At 44.0% G+C, this 17,568-nt stretch overlaps 1 protein-coding gene across 1 annotated transcript; it reads right to left on the bottom strand.

Annotated features, from left to right (window-relative positions):
* Positions 1 to 9,547: 9,547 nt before the first annotated feature.
* Positions 9,548 to 10,495, bottom strand: LOC311599694 (olfactory receptor 2D3-like; the record flags this gene model as incomplete). Its single annotated transcript, XM_084785697.1, has 1 exon — positions 9,548 to 10,495. The coding sequence occupies one exon, from the start codon at positions 10,493 to 10,495 to the stop codon at positions 9,548 to 9,550; it is 948 nt and encodes a 315-aa protein (XP_084641823.1).
* Between the last annotated feature and the right edge of the window lie 7,073 nt (positions 10,496 to 17,568).

Genomic DNA, 17,568 nt, shown 5'->3' with positions numbered 1-17,568 from the left:
TCTTTTGCTGCAGAAAGAGAGATGGACCTAGTGGCACAGCTTAGAACGTACATTTAGGGCCCTCACCCATCCCAAGGCCTTAATTTTCCTTGTGATAGATACTAGTTCAAGGACTGAGGTCTAAACTTGGAATGTTTAGTGTCTCGGGCCAGAACCTCTAGGACGTCATTTCTTTTCCTTTCACCATCCCCCAAGCCCACCTCCACCGAGTGCCCCCCACCCCGCTTTCCTCTCCCTTGGGACCTATCCTTACATGCCACACTGCTTCAGTCTCCCTGGCACAGGCTACAGAGTGGGAAGATGAAGCTGAGACCCCCCCCCACTCCTGTATGAAGACATATATCCATAACCCTTCCTTTTGTGACTGGGACATCTGAGAACATCAGAGATGTGGGGGTAGATACACAACCTCATAATCAGAGGAGATTTTTAGTAAATTTTAGTTGTTATCTGTGTTTATTGATCCTCTGGAAGTTTTTGACACTTCCTTTCACATGGAGTTACTCAACGGTTCTGCCTCTTCCTGCCCTTACTTACCAGCTCCCCCACCCCCAACAAGAGCCTTCCTGCTTGACTCTGTACATTAACTTCTACTTAAGACAGAACAGTAGCTACCTTCCTTGCTTTGAGGCAGACGTCAGACTGCACTGGGTTCTGAGGGGTGGACTGGGCCGAAAATGAGTGAGGTGAGATGTCAGGATGTCAGGATCAGGACGTGAGATGGGGGAGTTTTAACTAAGGTGAAAAAAAAAAGAGGCCCGAGCACGTATACATCAAAGGAAGAGACAACAGAGGAGAGAAGTGATGTGTCAAGAGCTGTGAGGAGGAACAAGCTTCTTGAGTGCCAGGTCCAATGGGGCAGAGATGAAGGGACAGGGATGAGGATGCAGTGCACACAGATTCATAGGACTGTGACTGCAGACCAGCCTCAAGTACACTTTCTTCATGGCAGCCTGTATACAAAGTGAGGAAGATCTGACCCAGGGGCTGAAAACCAGATGCTTTGCCTCAACTGGATAAGACATCTGGCTGATGCCAACAACAACGATGTTACAGCACAGATGTAAAATCTCCCCACAACTGACTAAAACATCCAATTACAGCTGGCCATGGTGGCACCACACACCTGTGATCCTAACACTCAGAACACCGAGACACAGGATCGTGAGTTCGAGGCCAGCCAGGGTTACACAGAAAGATCGAGAGCAGGCTGAGCTACAGAGTGAGCTACTGACTCAAAGAAAAGACTGAACTGACTGCAGGAAGCTCACGTGAGACAGCAGGTTCCTGGGAAATAGATGATGGCTTACATCAGGTCATAAAGAGCATCCTAAAGGTCAGCATGAGGCTACATCATTGAGAAAGGATCCTGGTAGATCAGTGCCGGTGATGCTGTGTCTGGGGTAGCCAGACCATCTGCTGAAGAGCACTAACACTCCTGGACCATACCTAAAGGGGGCTGTGGACAAATCAAAACAGGCTATGAGGAAGGATCTGGAGGCCACGTTGAATGAAGGGGAGTTGAAACAAGGAGGGACATTTCTCCAACTGAAAGGTGAAGAGCATTCCAGAACCTCTGGACGCTACAAATCAAGTGGAGACACAGACGAACTTTATTATGTGGCCCAGATGAGTCTTATTCTCGGAGGCTCCCAGAGATAAAGTTGGGAGTCACGTCAAAAGGGAAGCTTTTGGTGTCATGTGGCATTTCTGGGGCAGCTCTAAGGGGAACTCAGCTGCCCTGGGCTTCTGAATTCCATCAAAGAATCGCCAAAACCTAAACAGTCACCTGCAAGAATGCACTGCAACCAACCCTGCACTGCAACCAACCAACCCTGCACCACAACCAACCAACCCTGGGCCGCAACCAACCAACCCTGCGCCACAACCAACCAACCCTGCACCGCAACCAACCCTGCACTGCAAACAACCCTGCTCACGATGGGGCAGGAGAGTCTCCAGCACACTCCAGAAGGAAGAAAAGATCTCCTTGCCATGTTTCTCTCTCCTCTTGTCCTCCAGCTTCGCCTAAGCCTGGTGCCTGAGCTACTGCAGAGGCTCCTAGTAGGCAGGCATCTCACACACAGTCCCTACTAAAAGCTGACCAGAATGTAGAGAATAAAGAGGATGTCACGAAAGGGAGATCAGTAGAAGGGCCAGGAGTGGGTAGAGGAGTCAGCACGATTATGATCTCCTAGGCTGAAGGCATTCCAGAGGGAATGGTAGGGTGTCAGGCTCCACTCTAATACTGCCCTCCAACGACTGTGCATGTTTCCTCCTACTTCCAATGTCTGCCTCAAGCTTCCTGACTCTCATCGGATTTTTTAAGCCTTTACTATAACTCCTCATCCCCATCTTTACCTTCACTACCATGGTGTCCCCTTGTCCTGAATCTCAATCCAAGCATGCAGACCCTGGAATGCAGAAGAGAGCCCACTTCTTCATCTCCACAGAAAGAGCCTCCTGCTCCCCGCCCCCCCCACCCCGCTGCTGTCTGTTGTGACTGAATAACACAACAACAAATAAAGAGAACACAAATAATCAGCGAGAGCCACACAGAGACATTGGTGACCAGAGCAGGACAGACACCAGAGATCAGAGAGAAGAGAGCAGAAGCCAGGGATGAAATGTGAAGCAGGCAGTGGTGGGGCAAACAGATGGGGGTTGAGGGTGGGGGTGATGGGAGATGGGGTAGGGGTGATGGGAAATTGGAAGGTGGGTGAAGGGAGATGAGGTACAGGTGATAGGGGCAGCAGGTAAGACTCTGAGGACTGTACGTCTTAGGCAACTGCCTCTGCCTCTCCTTCCTCACCTGACGCAGGCTCTGTGTGAAGGTCGAGCCAGGAGCAGGCTAGGTTTTCCTTTAACGTTCTACTTCCAGTCCTCCGGGAAGATGAAGCTGCAGCTTCTTAATGAGCCCTCTGTGTCTTCGGGTCCTCTGGGTCCCACTGCGGCCCTCCCAGACCCTGAGTGCAGGTTTCATCCCTTCCACGTGGTACAGAAGGCCTCCAGAGCCAACACTCTTGATCCTCCCAAGCCCAAGTCTCCTCCATGTTCCTGAGCCCTTTCCTCTTCCTCCTTGGCTGTCAGTGGAGATGATGTGCGAAGATCAAGTGGAGTGAATGCACGGCTTAAGGAATGCGAGGGCAGGTCCCAGGGAGATGGCTCAGCTGATAAATAACTTGTCGCACAAACATGAGGACCTGAGTTCAATGCCCAGAACCCATCCATGTAAAAACTACACACGGTGATGTGTACTTATAATCACACAGACAAGAAAACAGAGCCTGCTCACCTGATAGCCTAAGCCTAATTGGTAAGCGTCAAGCCAATGAGGGACTCTGTCTCCAAATAGGGTGGAAGGCACCTGGATAACACCCTGAGGTTAACATCTGGTCTCTGTATGTATGTGCACATGCCTGTGAACATGCACACATACACAGGGAAGACTTGCAAAGGAGAAGGCTGAGCAGACATGTCAAGAAAGCTTTCCATGAACCATAAGCACATGGACATGTTTCTCAGGGGCTGTGGGGAGTCAAGGTGGGGCTCTCTGTGCTCAGCCCCTCAAGCGTCTCGTTCTTTTGATCATGCCCTGATGGGAACCGGGCTATGTTGTGTGCTGGAATTTTGTAGCCCTGAAATACTTTGAGTTTCTGGAGGGAAAGAAATATGACTCAAGTAACAGTGGGATCCTTCATGGAGGCAAGATGAAGTAATAAATAGATACTCAACATGGGAGCAAACCCCAGGAAATCAAGGAAGAAGAGACAGAAAGACTGTGAGAATTAAAGGACCAGGAAATCGCTGTACGGTTGTGTCTCAGCGAAACCCAGGGAGACCTGGTTCTGCCACTTAATAATAGGATAATAACTAGCACGAAACCAACCCTCTATACCTCAGTTTCCACAATAGCAAAATGAAACAATGACAGTATAGGGCAGTTTATAGGAAACAAATGTGGCAAAATATGTAATTTAGGCTGGACCTGATGTTCCAGTTGATTTAATCAGCTGATGCTTGTGAATCTGTCCCCGCTGGATTTTAAGGTGTAATGGGGGAGATGCCATGGGTTGCACAGGACCCTGGATTGAGAAAGTCAGGGGTCTTGGGTTGGGGAACCTTTTGGTGCCAGGATAAGGTGATGGATGGTGTGCCCCGTGCTTAGGAAGGCTGTGGTGGGACCTGGAGGACTCCAAGGCATAAGGGGTGTAGAAAACATGAAAACAGGGCCTGGGGAGATATCCCAGTTTAAGTGTCTGCTGAGCAATCATGAGGACCTGAGTTTGAATTCCCCAAACCCATGTAAAATCCGGGTATCACATTTGTAAGCCTAATGCTGGGAGGTTGGGGCAAAGACAAACAGATGAGTGGCTTGACAGCCAAGCCAACTGGTGAGCTTCAAGTTCCTTGAGAGATTCTTCTGTCCCACCCCCCAAAATAACAACATTGGGAGCCATATCATTGATGTATGGTGGGTGACGTTTCCCTGTCAGTTCTGAGACACAATCCCACAGCAATTTCCTGGTCCTCCGGTTATTACAGTCTTCCCGCCTCCTCTTCCACGATGTTCCCTGAGTCTTAGGTGTAAAGTTTGTGTTGTACATGTACTGACTGGAACTGTTCATTCCAGGATCACTTGCTCTTGGCACTGCAAACAACTTGCGGATTTCTGTCATGCTGTAAAGAGACACTTCTTGGATGAGAGAACTGCAGTTCTCTGTGGATCAACCACAATTGCTGTGATTTAGGTCTGACTAACAACTCCCACATGGCCCTTTATGTGACCTAGGAGCCTTTTTCTTGACAATATTTATTACATTATCATATACAATTATTTTGCATGTTCTTGAGGGCATTTTGATCAACGTTTATGAGAGCGGTCGATTTTCTGCAATGTCTTGGTTTTGGTATGAGAGGAATGAATTGGAAAATTTAGTCTTCTATTTTTTTTCTCTGTTTTGAAATTTGGAAGGATTGGTGTTGAACTTTAAAAGTTGGGCAGAATTGTGGTTGAAGCCATCTGTTCCTTTAGCTTTTCTGGGAAGCTGATAAACTACTAATTAAATCATTTAATGTGCTACGTTTTGGTTTTTTTATTCCTTCTTGAAACAGTTCTGCTACTCTATATCTTTCTAAGTGTGACACACTTTATTATGTTAGTAGTGGTATTTCCCTATAACCTTTGTTGTATAGGTCACAAAGTAACAGTCCCTCTTTCATTGCAAATTTTAGCGTTAATCTCTTCTCTCTTCTTTTCCTATGACCAATCTCCTATTTATTAATCTCACTGATCTTTTAAAGAAACTTTTTAAAAAGTTCATTCATTTTCTCAAATGTTTTCTACTCCCCATTTTATTTATTTCTGCTTGAATCTTTAATTTCATCCTAGTTTACTTCTTATTTCACTCTCTTTTTGTATGATTGGTGAAGTAAGATCTCACACTGTATTCAGGACTAGCCTCAGATTCCCAGAAACCCTCCTGCTTCAGGATCCTAAGGGCTGAAATTTCAGACATGAGCCATCACACCTTAAAGGTAATGAACTGAGGTAGTTGTCACCATGGTGGCCCTTCTCCTCCTCATCCTCAATATACAATATAAATTTTCCAGAAAATATCACTTTTGCCAAAATGTGTATTATTTGTGTCCTCAAACATTTTGCTAAATTATTAAATTAGTTCTAGGAGGATTTTTTCTTTAATTAAAAAAACATATATATTATATGTAAATAGGCATTTTTTTTACATGTACATCTGAACACCAGAAAAAGGCATTGGATCCCATGGGATTACAGTGATAGATGGCTGTGGGCTGCCATGTGGGTGCTGGAGGTTGAAGGGCCAAACAGGACGAGACAAGATACAATAAGACAAGGCAAAACCCCTCATGTTGAGTCTGGACAGGGCAACCCAATAGGAGGAAAGAGTCCCAAGAGCAGGCAAAAGAGTCAGAGATTCACCCTTTCCTGCTGGTAGGAGTCCCTCAAACACACCAGGCCAACAGCCATACCATATATACAGAGAACCTGGTGCAGACCCACGCAGGCCCTGCGCTTGATGCTTCCGCCTCTGTGAGCCCATGTGAGCCCTGCTTAGTTGATTTGGTTGGCCACGTCCCCCTGATGTCCCTCCATCCCCTCTGACACCTACAATCTTCCCTCACCCTCTTCCACAGGGTTCCCCAACCTCTGATGGGAGGGTCCTGAAGGAGATTAGATTATCTCTGTATAAAATATGGCTATGAGTCTCCGCTTCTGTTCCTGTCTGCTGCTAGAGGAAGCCTCTCTGATCACAAGGCACCAATCTATGAGCACAGCAGAATATCGTTAGGAATCATTTTTATTACTTCATTTTATTTTACTTTAGCCAGTCGTGTTTGGTTCCGCCTTGAGTCTCTGGGCTAGCCACTCTCCGTTTCTTAGCAGCTTGACTTTCTCATTACTTCTGAGGCCAGACTTGAATGCTTAGTCCATGGCATTAAGAATTTTTAAACTGTCCTTTGTAGTCATGATTTTAGAGTCACCAAGATAGGAAAGATGTTTTCTTCAAGGCTGTCAAATACAAATAGCCAAAACCACTAAGAATGTAACATTTATATAATTCCTGATTGTGTCATGCTTCTTCTTGCTATAGGCGGTCTATTGTATATATGTGGAATAATATAAATGTATACGTAAAAAATAAAAAAATAAAAATTTAATTTAATTTTAAAAAGGTTTCTTAAACTTTCATGGCCTGAAAGCAACTTTCTGAAGACAATCACAAGGCAGTTTTATGCACAGATGAGAAGACGTTAGGAGAGTGGCAGTGCAGCTATCTGTTGGGCCAGCCTATGCAGCGGCCTGAGAGGAGGGGTCTGCTGTGGGTTTTCAGTGCTCTGAAAACTCTAAGAAGAAATCCTCTTTCGTTCCCACAGATGCCCTCACATGCCCCCTCTAATAACCCCAGAGCATTTTTCTTAACAAGTCCCCAAGAAACACAGTGATCATGCGTGGCTGACAATTTCTATTTCTATCTGCAGAAGCCGAGACTCCTCTTCCCCGGGGATTTTCTCCATCAAGGCTGAGCCCTGCAGGCACTAAACCTGCCCTGGAGACTTCCCTTCCACAGCCCCATGTCACCCTGAGAGTCTGTATTCTTCAGTGCTTGGGGGACACTAACGGCACTGCGAGCCTCCATTGCTTTCTATTCTGAAGAAAGTTGCTAATGAGCAAAGCACACTTTTAGCATTTATTGGTCTTTTGGGATTTTTTTGGTAACATTTCAGCCATTCTTGCTCTACAGATAGAACTTTTTTTTTTAGTCTTGCCTATTAAACATTTTTCATTGGTTAAAAACTTTTATACAATATTTTTTGATCCTATCCTTTCTCTTCCTCCAACTCCCTGCCCACCCAACTTCATGTTCTTTCTCTCTCAGAAAACCAAAGCAAACAAAACCAAATAAGACAGAAAAATAGATAGATAGATAGATAGATAGATAGATAGATAGATAGACAGATAAAAAAGTATGTGTACAAGCCATAAAACTTCTTTCAAAACAAGAGCAACTGGAATATTGTTTAACTTAATCTTGCGTTTATATGAAGAATGCTGATTTAAAAGATTTTGCTTGTGTTAATTTTCCCTAAGCAATTTAATAATTTTCCTGAAACTAGAATGACAGAAAAAATTAATTTTAAAAGGATTTATTTAATTTATTTCATATGTATGGATGTTTTGCTTTCGTGCATGTTTATGCACCATATGCCTCCTGGTGCCCTCAGAGGCCAGAAGAGGGTATCAGGTCCAAGAATGGTTTGTTTCCTGATTGTTGCAGCAGCTGAGGTTACAAGTATGCCCCTTTCCTATCTCTGCCTTTCTCTGTGTTGAGATCATGGCTCTGTATGCGTAGTCAACTGCTACCATGGCTGTTCCCTTAATACAGACAATCAGTTAGTTTGTCCTTCACATCTGAAGTTGAGGAACACACGGTTCTGTTAATAACTGAGTGGTTCTGAAGCGGGAATGCCTATCATTATTAAACTTCCAAGCCTCACTCTCACCTGAGGTTTAAAACAATTTATAGTTCAGCCAATAAAACGTGGTCACCATCCCACCTGAGTTAGAAGAGGACTAGTTCTGGAGAGTGTAATTGGTTTTTACTTAAGATCTCAACATGTTAAGCCAAGCTCTAAGTCCAGGGTCCTCCCTCCTGTCTCATGTCTCTCTGGCAGCTGAGGAAACTGAAGGGAAAATTGGGTGTTGAAAGTAGAAGCTACAATAGGAACAAACACAAACGGAAATAGGAGAGGAGCCCGTGAAAGCGAAGATCTGAGAGCAAAGCTGACCAACTCAAAACAAAGATAAGGACGGAGCTAGGAAGAAACTGTGCCCCCTAACAAACATGTGTTGAGATGTTGTTTTTCATGGTACAATCTATTTGCTGAGGCTGCAGGACACTGGTGTGGAAGGGCTGACTTCTCCACATAGCTCTAGACTCCAAGGATCTAGCTCTGCACTTACGATCTTAGAATATGAACCTTTTTGTTTTTGAGACATGATCTCACCATATAACCCTGGCTGTCCCTGAAGTCTCTGTAGACCAGGCTGGCCTCAAACTCATGGAGATCCGCCTGCCTCTGCCTCCTGGGTGATGGAATTAAAGGTGCGTGCCACCACTGTCCCAGCTAGAGTAATATCCTTAAGTTCCTTCCATCCCTCCTCAGTCACAGCCTTTCATCATCTTAGCTAAGCCTCAGAATTCTCTCTGGGATAGTTCAGAGTTGTGTGGTGTAATACATCAGAGCCTGGGCCTTTGGTATTAGGCCCTGGGTTCAAATCTCAGTCACGTCACTTTCCAGCTTGATGACATTTAGAAAATTATTTAACGTTTTTTGTATTTCAGTGTCTTTATTTGTATGGAGAAGATACTGCACACCTCTAGAATTAACATGTGGATCAAAACAATGAATACATACCCATCAAGCATGGAGGAATACAGCTATATTTTCAGATATCCAGATATCCAGTTCAAAACCAGCCTAGGCAATATAATGAGATCCCCATATCAAGGCAAAGAGGAGGAGGAGGAGAAAAGAAAAATGAAAATGGAAACCATCACAAAAAAGAAAGGAAGGAAGGAATGGAGGGAGGGAGAGAGAGAGAGGGAGAGAGAGAGAGAGAGAGAGAGAGAGAGAGAGAGAGAGAGAGAGAGAGAGAGAGAGAGAGAGAAGCCCAGAGTGACTGTTACATAAACATAACATTTGGGCATAATAAATATTACCAAACACATTTGGCAATTGGAGATTAAATCCCAGAGAAGTGAAGCAACTGTTTCTAATCAATGTGACTTTTCCAAAACCCCAGACAGTCAATGATATGGCTAATTCTTGGACACAATTCTGTGAGTCCTTCCTAATGTTCACATTAGCAAATTGATGTAAGAAGTTGTTTTCCCTTGTGTCTTCCTCATGCTGAGAATTATCCTCCATTCACTCCAAGAACCTCAGTGAACTTGTGAGCGGCACACACATACAGCCAGAGTCACTGCAGACAGCCTCAGTCTTAATGAGTATCCTCCCCCTTTCCAATTAACTTGAGAAAAGCCCTCTTCACATCCTTGTTCCGGAGGCTGTAAATAATGGGGTTAAGAAAGGCAGAAATGACATTATAGAACAAGGCCAACTTCTTGTCATCTTCCGGGGAGGCTTCAGAGCCAGGCCTCATGTACATGACCATGCACGGAATACAGAACATGGTGACCACGGTGATGTGTGACGCGCAGGTGGAGAAGGCCTTCATCCGTCCTTGGGTGGAACGAATATTTAGGATGGCTATGAAGATACGGACATATGAGGCCAGGATGAGGGACAATGGGATCAGAAGCAAGATGAAACCCAGGATGAAGTCTACTTGGTCATTGAGGGAGGTGTCTGCACAGGCCAATTTCAAGACAGCGGGGATTTCACAAAAGAAGTGGTTGATCTCATTGGGGCCACAGTAGAGAAGAGTCATTGCAAAGCCTGTGTAGACGAGGGCACAAATGAGACCACAAAGGGCAGAGCTCACCACCAGGGTCATGCAGAGGGTCTGGCTCATCTTGACTCCATAGTGGAGTGGGTAACATATAGCAGCGTATCTGTCATAGGCCATAGCTGCAAAAATCCAGGTCTCAGTGATGCCTAGTGTCAAGAAAATGTACATCTGGACCACACAACCAGTGTAAGAGATGGTCTTACTCTTGCTTACTAGATGAGCCAGCATCTGGGGCACTGTTGTGGTAGCATAACTGAGATCCAGAAGGGAGAGGATGCTGAGGAAGAAGTACATGGGTGTGTGGAGACGTGCATCTATTCTAATCAGGGTAACAATGAGGCCATTGCCCAGGACTGTAAATAAGTAGAGGAAGAGGAAGAGGAAGAAAAGAATCCAATTGGTCCTGGGGTTTCTGGAGAAGCCCAAGAGGATAAACTGAGTTACGGAGCTGTGATTTCTCCAGCCTCGACTGTGCATGGTCTTCCTTCTGGGAAGAGAAGAGAACACATAGCTGACTCCTTTGCAATCTCCAAGATAGAATACTATGCAAGATCCACAGACTGGGAGCTGAAAGTAAAATACCTAAGTCCATGCCTGGGGAGTAGTCTATCCAACTTGGCCTTGCCTAGCTCATGATACTTACTAGAAATTCCACTAAGTACTTTTTAGGTTGTCCAGCTAACAACCTCCAGTAAGTACCAAGGTTCCTGTGAAAAGCTGTGAAGAACAGAAGTCTTATTTGAAGAACACACCATGCACAAATCAAAACGAGGAGGCTACACGTGCCCGCTGTTCCCTAATGCCATCATTTCAAGACAAATGGATGCTACAAGAGACAATGTAAAACATACAGGGTTTTAAAAGTAAGAATGTAAGAAAAAGGAAAATCGTAGCCACAGCACCCAGTTTATCCCTCTCTCTCTCTCTTCTCTGACTCTGTTCAGAACCCACATGCCATACATTTTCAAGAAAAAAGAAAAGCACTTTGTGACCTTGAGACCTCTGGAGTGTGACCCTCTATCAAGAGTGACAGCGTATTTATTTATGATCTGTATTACTCGTCAACTTGCATTTGAATACATTTTCCCTGGTACCTTACAAACGAAGCTAAACAAACAAGCCTCGCCTTTGTTCCTTCAGAAGCTCTGTCACCTGATCTACCTCTCAGCCCTTCCTGCAGCAGTACAACGGTGCAGAACAAATTAATATGCAATGATAACCATCAGGACTCTAATTTTGAAAGCCATAGAAGAATTAATTCTGTCTTCTAACATTTCCCACAAAGGTGAGAGATGTGGGCTTGGGAGCAGTGTCCGGACACTGGAGTCCTCCACAGCTCCATCTCTTACAGGAGAGGTGAAGGGTGGGTACAAGTGGACTCAATGAGCGATTGACAGGCAATTTATGACCAGTCTTTCCCTGTCTCCTCACTGGTTCTTAAATGCCTATTACGGAATGCCACCACCCGGGTGCTCCATCTTTTCTAGGCCTTTGAAAAGGAAGTGGCCATTTATCAAGGGTCATCATAATGAATGCCTCACTAAGTGTGATGTGGTTATCACCACAACCCAGTGAGGTCATAACTGCTTCCCCCCCCCCCTTTACAGAGAATTAGATAGCCAAAGTTGAAACTTGGAATGTGGTAGAGCCAGGACCCAAACTCCAAGTCCTAAGTTCTCACCGCACGAAGTTGAAGTTTGTCTCCCACACTACCAATCTTCACAAATGTTCCAGATGCAATGCATGTCCACTTTAGATGTCACTGGTTGGGAAACCTGACCTGCCTAGTCTGTGTAGAGAGCAGAAGGCACATATTCTACACTGGAAAATAAAGGGTCTTTTTGCATACAAAACTCAAACTTTGGATCAGGATTACAGTATTTGAGATTCTGCACAGAAAGTAAAAAGCAGATTATTATCAACTTAGGTTAAAATCACATCTCATAAAAGCATGGGCAGAATTCAGCCCAAATGGGTGGATGATTGCAATGTTGTGTTGGGGGCCAGGTACTACAGAGCAGGGGGCAGTAAGTTTGGCTCCATGCTGACTCAACTGTTACACAACGCAGACTTTTGATGCTAGCCATGTGCTAATCAGTCTGAGATGTAGTCCCGCCTAGATCCATTGACCCAGCTGACTGCTTGATATCTATCTCCCCTGCAATAGGCAGCAAGAAGATTATGTCTGATATTTTCTACACCAGGCTTGCAGTGTCCTCTGCAGAAAAGTTCTTATCATCGTTCTCAACTCAGCTAGTGGTGATTTCATCCTTGGAGGGAGCTAAAGTGAAAAAAGAAGCCCAAGACCTATCTACCCAACGTTCTCTTTCTCACACGCCTTGCATGCGACACATCGTAAAATATCGTTAGTTGTCTTTCAAATATGAGAAAGAACAGATCACTGCTCACCATATCCGTTACTGATGACTTCAAATGTTACCTTTTCCTCCCAGGAATCTTGCAGTATCCTCTAAGTACTCCGTTTCCATTCCCCCACAGTCTTCTCCCCATACGGTTTTTTTGGAATGAGTATATTAAAAAGGTAATCATGAAAATATTCTTATCAAAACCTTCCAGTGAAACTGGTTGGGGTGACACACACTTGCAATACCAGCACCCAGGAGATGGGAGCAGGAATGAGTTCAAGACCAACTCAGGCTCTACTTGAAGCAGCAACCACCACCACTATGGTGGCTTCTTTTAAAATGTATCACATTCTCTCTCTCTCTCTCTCTCTCTCTCTCTCTCTCTCTCTCTCTCTCTCTCTCTCTCTCTCTCTCTGTGTGTGTGTGTGTGTGTGTGTGTGTGTGTGTGTGTGTGTGTGATGTATGTGCATGTTTATATGTGGTCACATAGGCACCACAGCATACCTGTAAAGGTCAAAAGAAAACTTATATGAGTTAGCTCTTTTTTTCCAGTGAGTGGATTCCAAGGCTTAAATTTAGATAGACAGCTTAGCAGCAAGGTCTTTTACCCACTGAGCCATCTCACTGGCCCTATCGTGGGTCCTTTAATCACCAGGAAAAACCAAAGTCCTTTGAGGGCTTCAAGATCACTCAGCACTTCCTATCTCTTCCTTCTCCATCTGCTCCAGCCGCACACCCCTTTGCTGTTCCTCATCCAAAGAACACTGCTCTTTCATCACTTTTTGAGAATTCTGTTTCCACGACTGGAAATTATCTTTCTGTGAGTCACACTCTCACTTTCCTACAAATGTTTTCCCAAGTGTTGTCTTCTCAGAGAACATCTGGGTCCTTCCTGACCACCCTGTTCAACAGGGGGAGAGGTGGCATCTCATACTCTCTATTCCTATATCCTGTCTCACCTCTCTTCATGTAATATGTGTAATACATAGAGTATTATCTAAATTTTACTTGAAAGGACATGGGAGCCTTGCTTTTCTTGTGTATCACACTGAATATTAGCAGATTTTAGGGCAGTGCCTGGAACATAGTACGAATTTATATGTTGAATAAAGGTGCTAAGTCTGAGCTGGGCACCAGCCCTGTAGGTCATGAAAGCGCTGTCCTTGGTCCTGAATCTTGATTCCTTTGGGGCTAGATAGAAAGCTGACCCTCAAGGCTTTCTCTTGCATTTCTATGGTTCTCAGCGGATTTCCAAATGGAGATAGGCTCTCACCACTTAGTCCATTCTCCATAATCATCCCGCTATATCACCAACTCTACCTACCATTACACACATCTTAAAATTGAGGAAACAGGTCCACAAGTTAAGCAGTGCCCATTGGTTGCCAAGAACACTCTCCAATTCATGCGCCCGCAACTGAAACACAGGGAAGGTTTTGTGGCTGCCACTCAAGACAGACCACCTCATTTGCTGATCTCTGAACTGGGCCTGCTTCACATAGCTGTGGTGTTGTATGTGTCAGGAAGGTAGGAGAGGCTCTAAGGTCAAAGAAATTTATATTTGAGCCAGAGTCTATTGTTTATCAGCAGCACAAACAAGAGGAAGTCATTGGCCTCTGCACAGCATGCATAAAGCTAGGAGAACAGCATGTACTTTGAAGGTCTTGTGAATACTGACCAAGTTTTTAGGTGTATGTGATGCTATAATAACTGATTAGATATCAGTTATTATTATTGCTGTTATTTATTTACCCATTTTGTTGGAAATCTCCTTGCTGCCTTCTCTTAATAAAATTCTAATCATGGACATCCTGCATGATTTTCATCCTAATTCTTCCTTTGGCCTCTGGTTGGACCTTTGAAAGTACTTCCATTACTGCTCATAGCCATGCTCACACACACACACACACACACACACACACACACACACACACACACACTGATCTATAGAGTCTCTTAAATATGAAAAATCTCAACTTGACCACCTGTCTCTAATTCTTAGCACATATCATGGGCAGGGCTAATAAATCTTAGATAAATAACTATGAAATTATGCCATGGTATAATAGTGAGTTACCTACAATTTTCACCACAGCTAGATTTCTCTCCTTGGATATTTGTTAATTAATATGAACAAATTTTTATGGAAAATTTGGAGAAATGTATTAAGAACCCCCTGATGGCTTTTTTCTTTCTCAGATGAGTTTCTCCTCCAATATTAATGAGATGGGATTAAGGTGAAGGATGGACAAGGACAGAAGCAACTTTTCTCTGAGCATGACCTAGTTTCCTTACATTAAAGGCAGGACATCATTAAGAGCATGGACACTCTCTCCTCCAGCGCTGCAAGATGCCCAAGGGAAAAAAAGTAGCCCTGGCCCCCACCATCATGAAGAAACAGGAGGCCAAAGAGTGGTCAATCCTTTGTTTGAGAAGAGACCCAAGAACTTCAGCATTGGGCAGGATATCTATCGCAAAATAGATCTCACTCACTTCATTAAATGGCCCCACTACATCAGACTGCAGCAGCAAAGGGCTATCCTCTCTAAGCAGCTCAAAGTACCTCCTGCCATTAACCAGTTCCCCCAAGCCTGAACCAGCAAACAGCTACCCAGTCGCTTAAGCTTGCCCACAAGCACAGGCCAGAGACAAAGCAGAAGAAGAAGCAAAGGTTACTGGCCTATGCTGAGAAGAAAGCTGCTGGGAAAGGAGACATCCCAACTAAGAGACCACCTGTCCTTCGAGCAAGGGTCAACACAGTCACCATCTTGGTGGAGAACAAAAAGTCTCAGTTGATGGTGATTTCCTATGATGTAGATCCCATTGAGCTGGTTGTTTTCCTACCTTCCCTGTGTCAAAAGATGGGGATCCCCTACTGCATTATCAAGGGAAAAGCCAGGCTGGGGTGGCTAGTCCACAGGAAGGCTTGCACCACTGCTATTTTTATACAGGTTAACTCAAAAGACAAGGATGCTCTGGTTAAGATGTTGTAAGCTATTAGGACCAATTGCAATGACAGATACAATGAGATCTGCTGCCACTGGGGAGGCAACATCGGGGTCCTAAATCTGTGGCTCACATTGCCAAGCTGGAAAGGGTAAAGGCTAAAGAACTCACCATTAAACTGGGTTAAATGTACATTGCTAAGTTTTCTGTACATAAATGTAACTACAATTATTTTTAAAAAGAGCATGGATACTAGTACAAGAGAGGGATGCTAGCCTGGGGCAAACTATCTAAATTTCTTGTGTTTACATCTTCATCTGGAAATTAGAACCCATTTCAAAGGATGTTGGTAATAATTAACTAAAACGTTACATGGGTGTTTGTTTAATGTGATGCTTGTACAGCATAGTGTTCAAAATAGTATAACTGTTATAGCCATTTATAATTACAAGTTCTTTTTATTCTGAAGGTTTAAAGGGGAGAGAGAGAGAGAGAGAGAGAGAGAGAGAGAGAGAGAGAGAGAGAGAGAGAGAGAGAGACTTGCCTGATGGTGCCCAGCTACTGAGAGACACAATCCACCTCTGCCATCATCAAAGATCTTTCTTTAATGGACTCTGCTATTCCAGTGCCGTCCTGATGCATCACAGTGTTGAAGCGATGGCTCACAGTGAACTTGTGGGAATTGCCGTTTCAAGGACTTATCCTTCAGTTTCCTTACCTATCTTCCTTTCCTGATACCAAGTGTAATGTGCACTCCTGTTTCATACCCATGTCTTGCAACTGCCTTAGGCAGTTCCAAAATACAGGTATTAGTCTGTCAGAGGGCCCTACTTCAGCCACATTCTGAAGCTGCTGAGTCTCAGCAGTTCCCTTGAAGATACCCTGACTGGTCTATTAATGAAGCTCATGGGTCAAAGAATCTCTATGGCGGTAGTCAAGTTGGATCCCAGTGTTACCTCAAGGGCCTTCCAGTCCTGGGGGAATCCCATTACTCAACAAAAACAAACAGAGGTACACTCATCATGCAGAGAAGAGATAAGTGCATCCCAAAGGAAACTCAATGTTGCAGGGGAGACCAGAATTCCTGGAGGGACATAGAAACCAGTCCTTGAACTCGTCTCCATTTTGGCACCTGGAGGTAAGAACAGCAAGGGATTAAACACCAGGACCCAATTTTCAGTTGCTTTTCTGACCCTGTTTGGGTCCTCCACAGAAAAAGAATGTTGGCACTAGCTGTAGCTTCCCCAAATCAATAAATCAATCTTAGTGGTGAGGAACTGTGCATCAGGTTCCAGAAATAATTGCAGAAACACAGCACAAGCAGAATGAATACTAAGAGTCAGGCATCCTAATATCACGATATGACTTTTTCTCACTTCTTTCATTATTGGTATGCCCAACTGTGAGATGGTTTCAAGCCTGCCCCTGGTTCTTCCCTTTTATATATGCTAATTGTGGGGTTGTTTGTTTTTTATTTTCAGAGACTTTGAGATGTATAATTGGGCTGTTTATTCAAAATCTGCTTACTTGAAGAATTTTCTTCCTTTCTTTTGGTTTTTTCAAGACAAGGTTTCTCTGTCATCTTGGCTGTCCTGATCTCACTCTGTAGGCCAGGCTGGCCTTGAATGCACAGAGATTTGCCTGCCTCAGCTTCCCCAGGTGCTAGGATTACAGGAGTGCACCACTGCACCCTGCTGCCATAAACTTTCTTAGCACAGTCTTTGCTGTAACAGAAATGTTTCTATATGTTGCACTTCCATTTTCATAACGAAGAATTTTTAAATTCTGTTCTGACTTACGCAATGCTCGCTGTTTATTCAAAAGTATGTTGTACAATCTCCATGAATTTGTATAATTTCTAGAGTTCCTCTTCTAATTTCATTCCATTGTGATTATACAATATACAGAAGAGTGGTTTTTTGTTCTGTTTTGTTTTGTGTTAGTCTGCTAAGACTTACTTTCTGGTCTAGGGTTTTATATATTCTGAAGAGAGCTCAGTGTGGATTTCATGGCCTTTGGACAGAAGAGTTTGTCAATGTTTGTTAAGTTTATTTGATGTACAGTAAGATTTTGCTCTGTTTCCTTGTTAATTTTTTTCACCCTGGTGGTGTATTATCCATTAATAAAAATAGACAACTGAAATCCCCTAATGTTAGGATACTATCTCCACTTTTAGCTGCAGTTGTATTTGTTTTATAAAATTAGGTGTTCAAAACTTAGTTTTGTCCTTCTAGATGA

This window comes from Acomys minous (genome assembly GCF_964271855.1).
Source record: "Acomys minous genome assembly, chromosome: 6".
Taxonomy (NCBI): Eukaryota; Metazoa; Chordata; class Mammalia; order Rodentia; family Muridae; genus Acomys; species Acomys minous.
The sequence above is the reverse complement of the archived record's forward strand: the minus strand, read 5'-3'. Positions and strand labels throughout refer to the sequence as shown.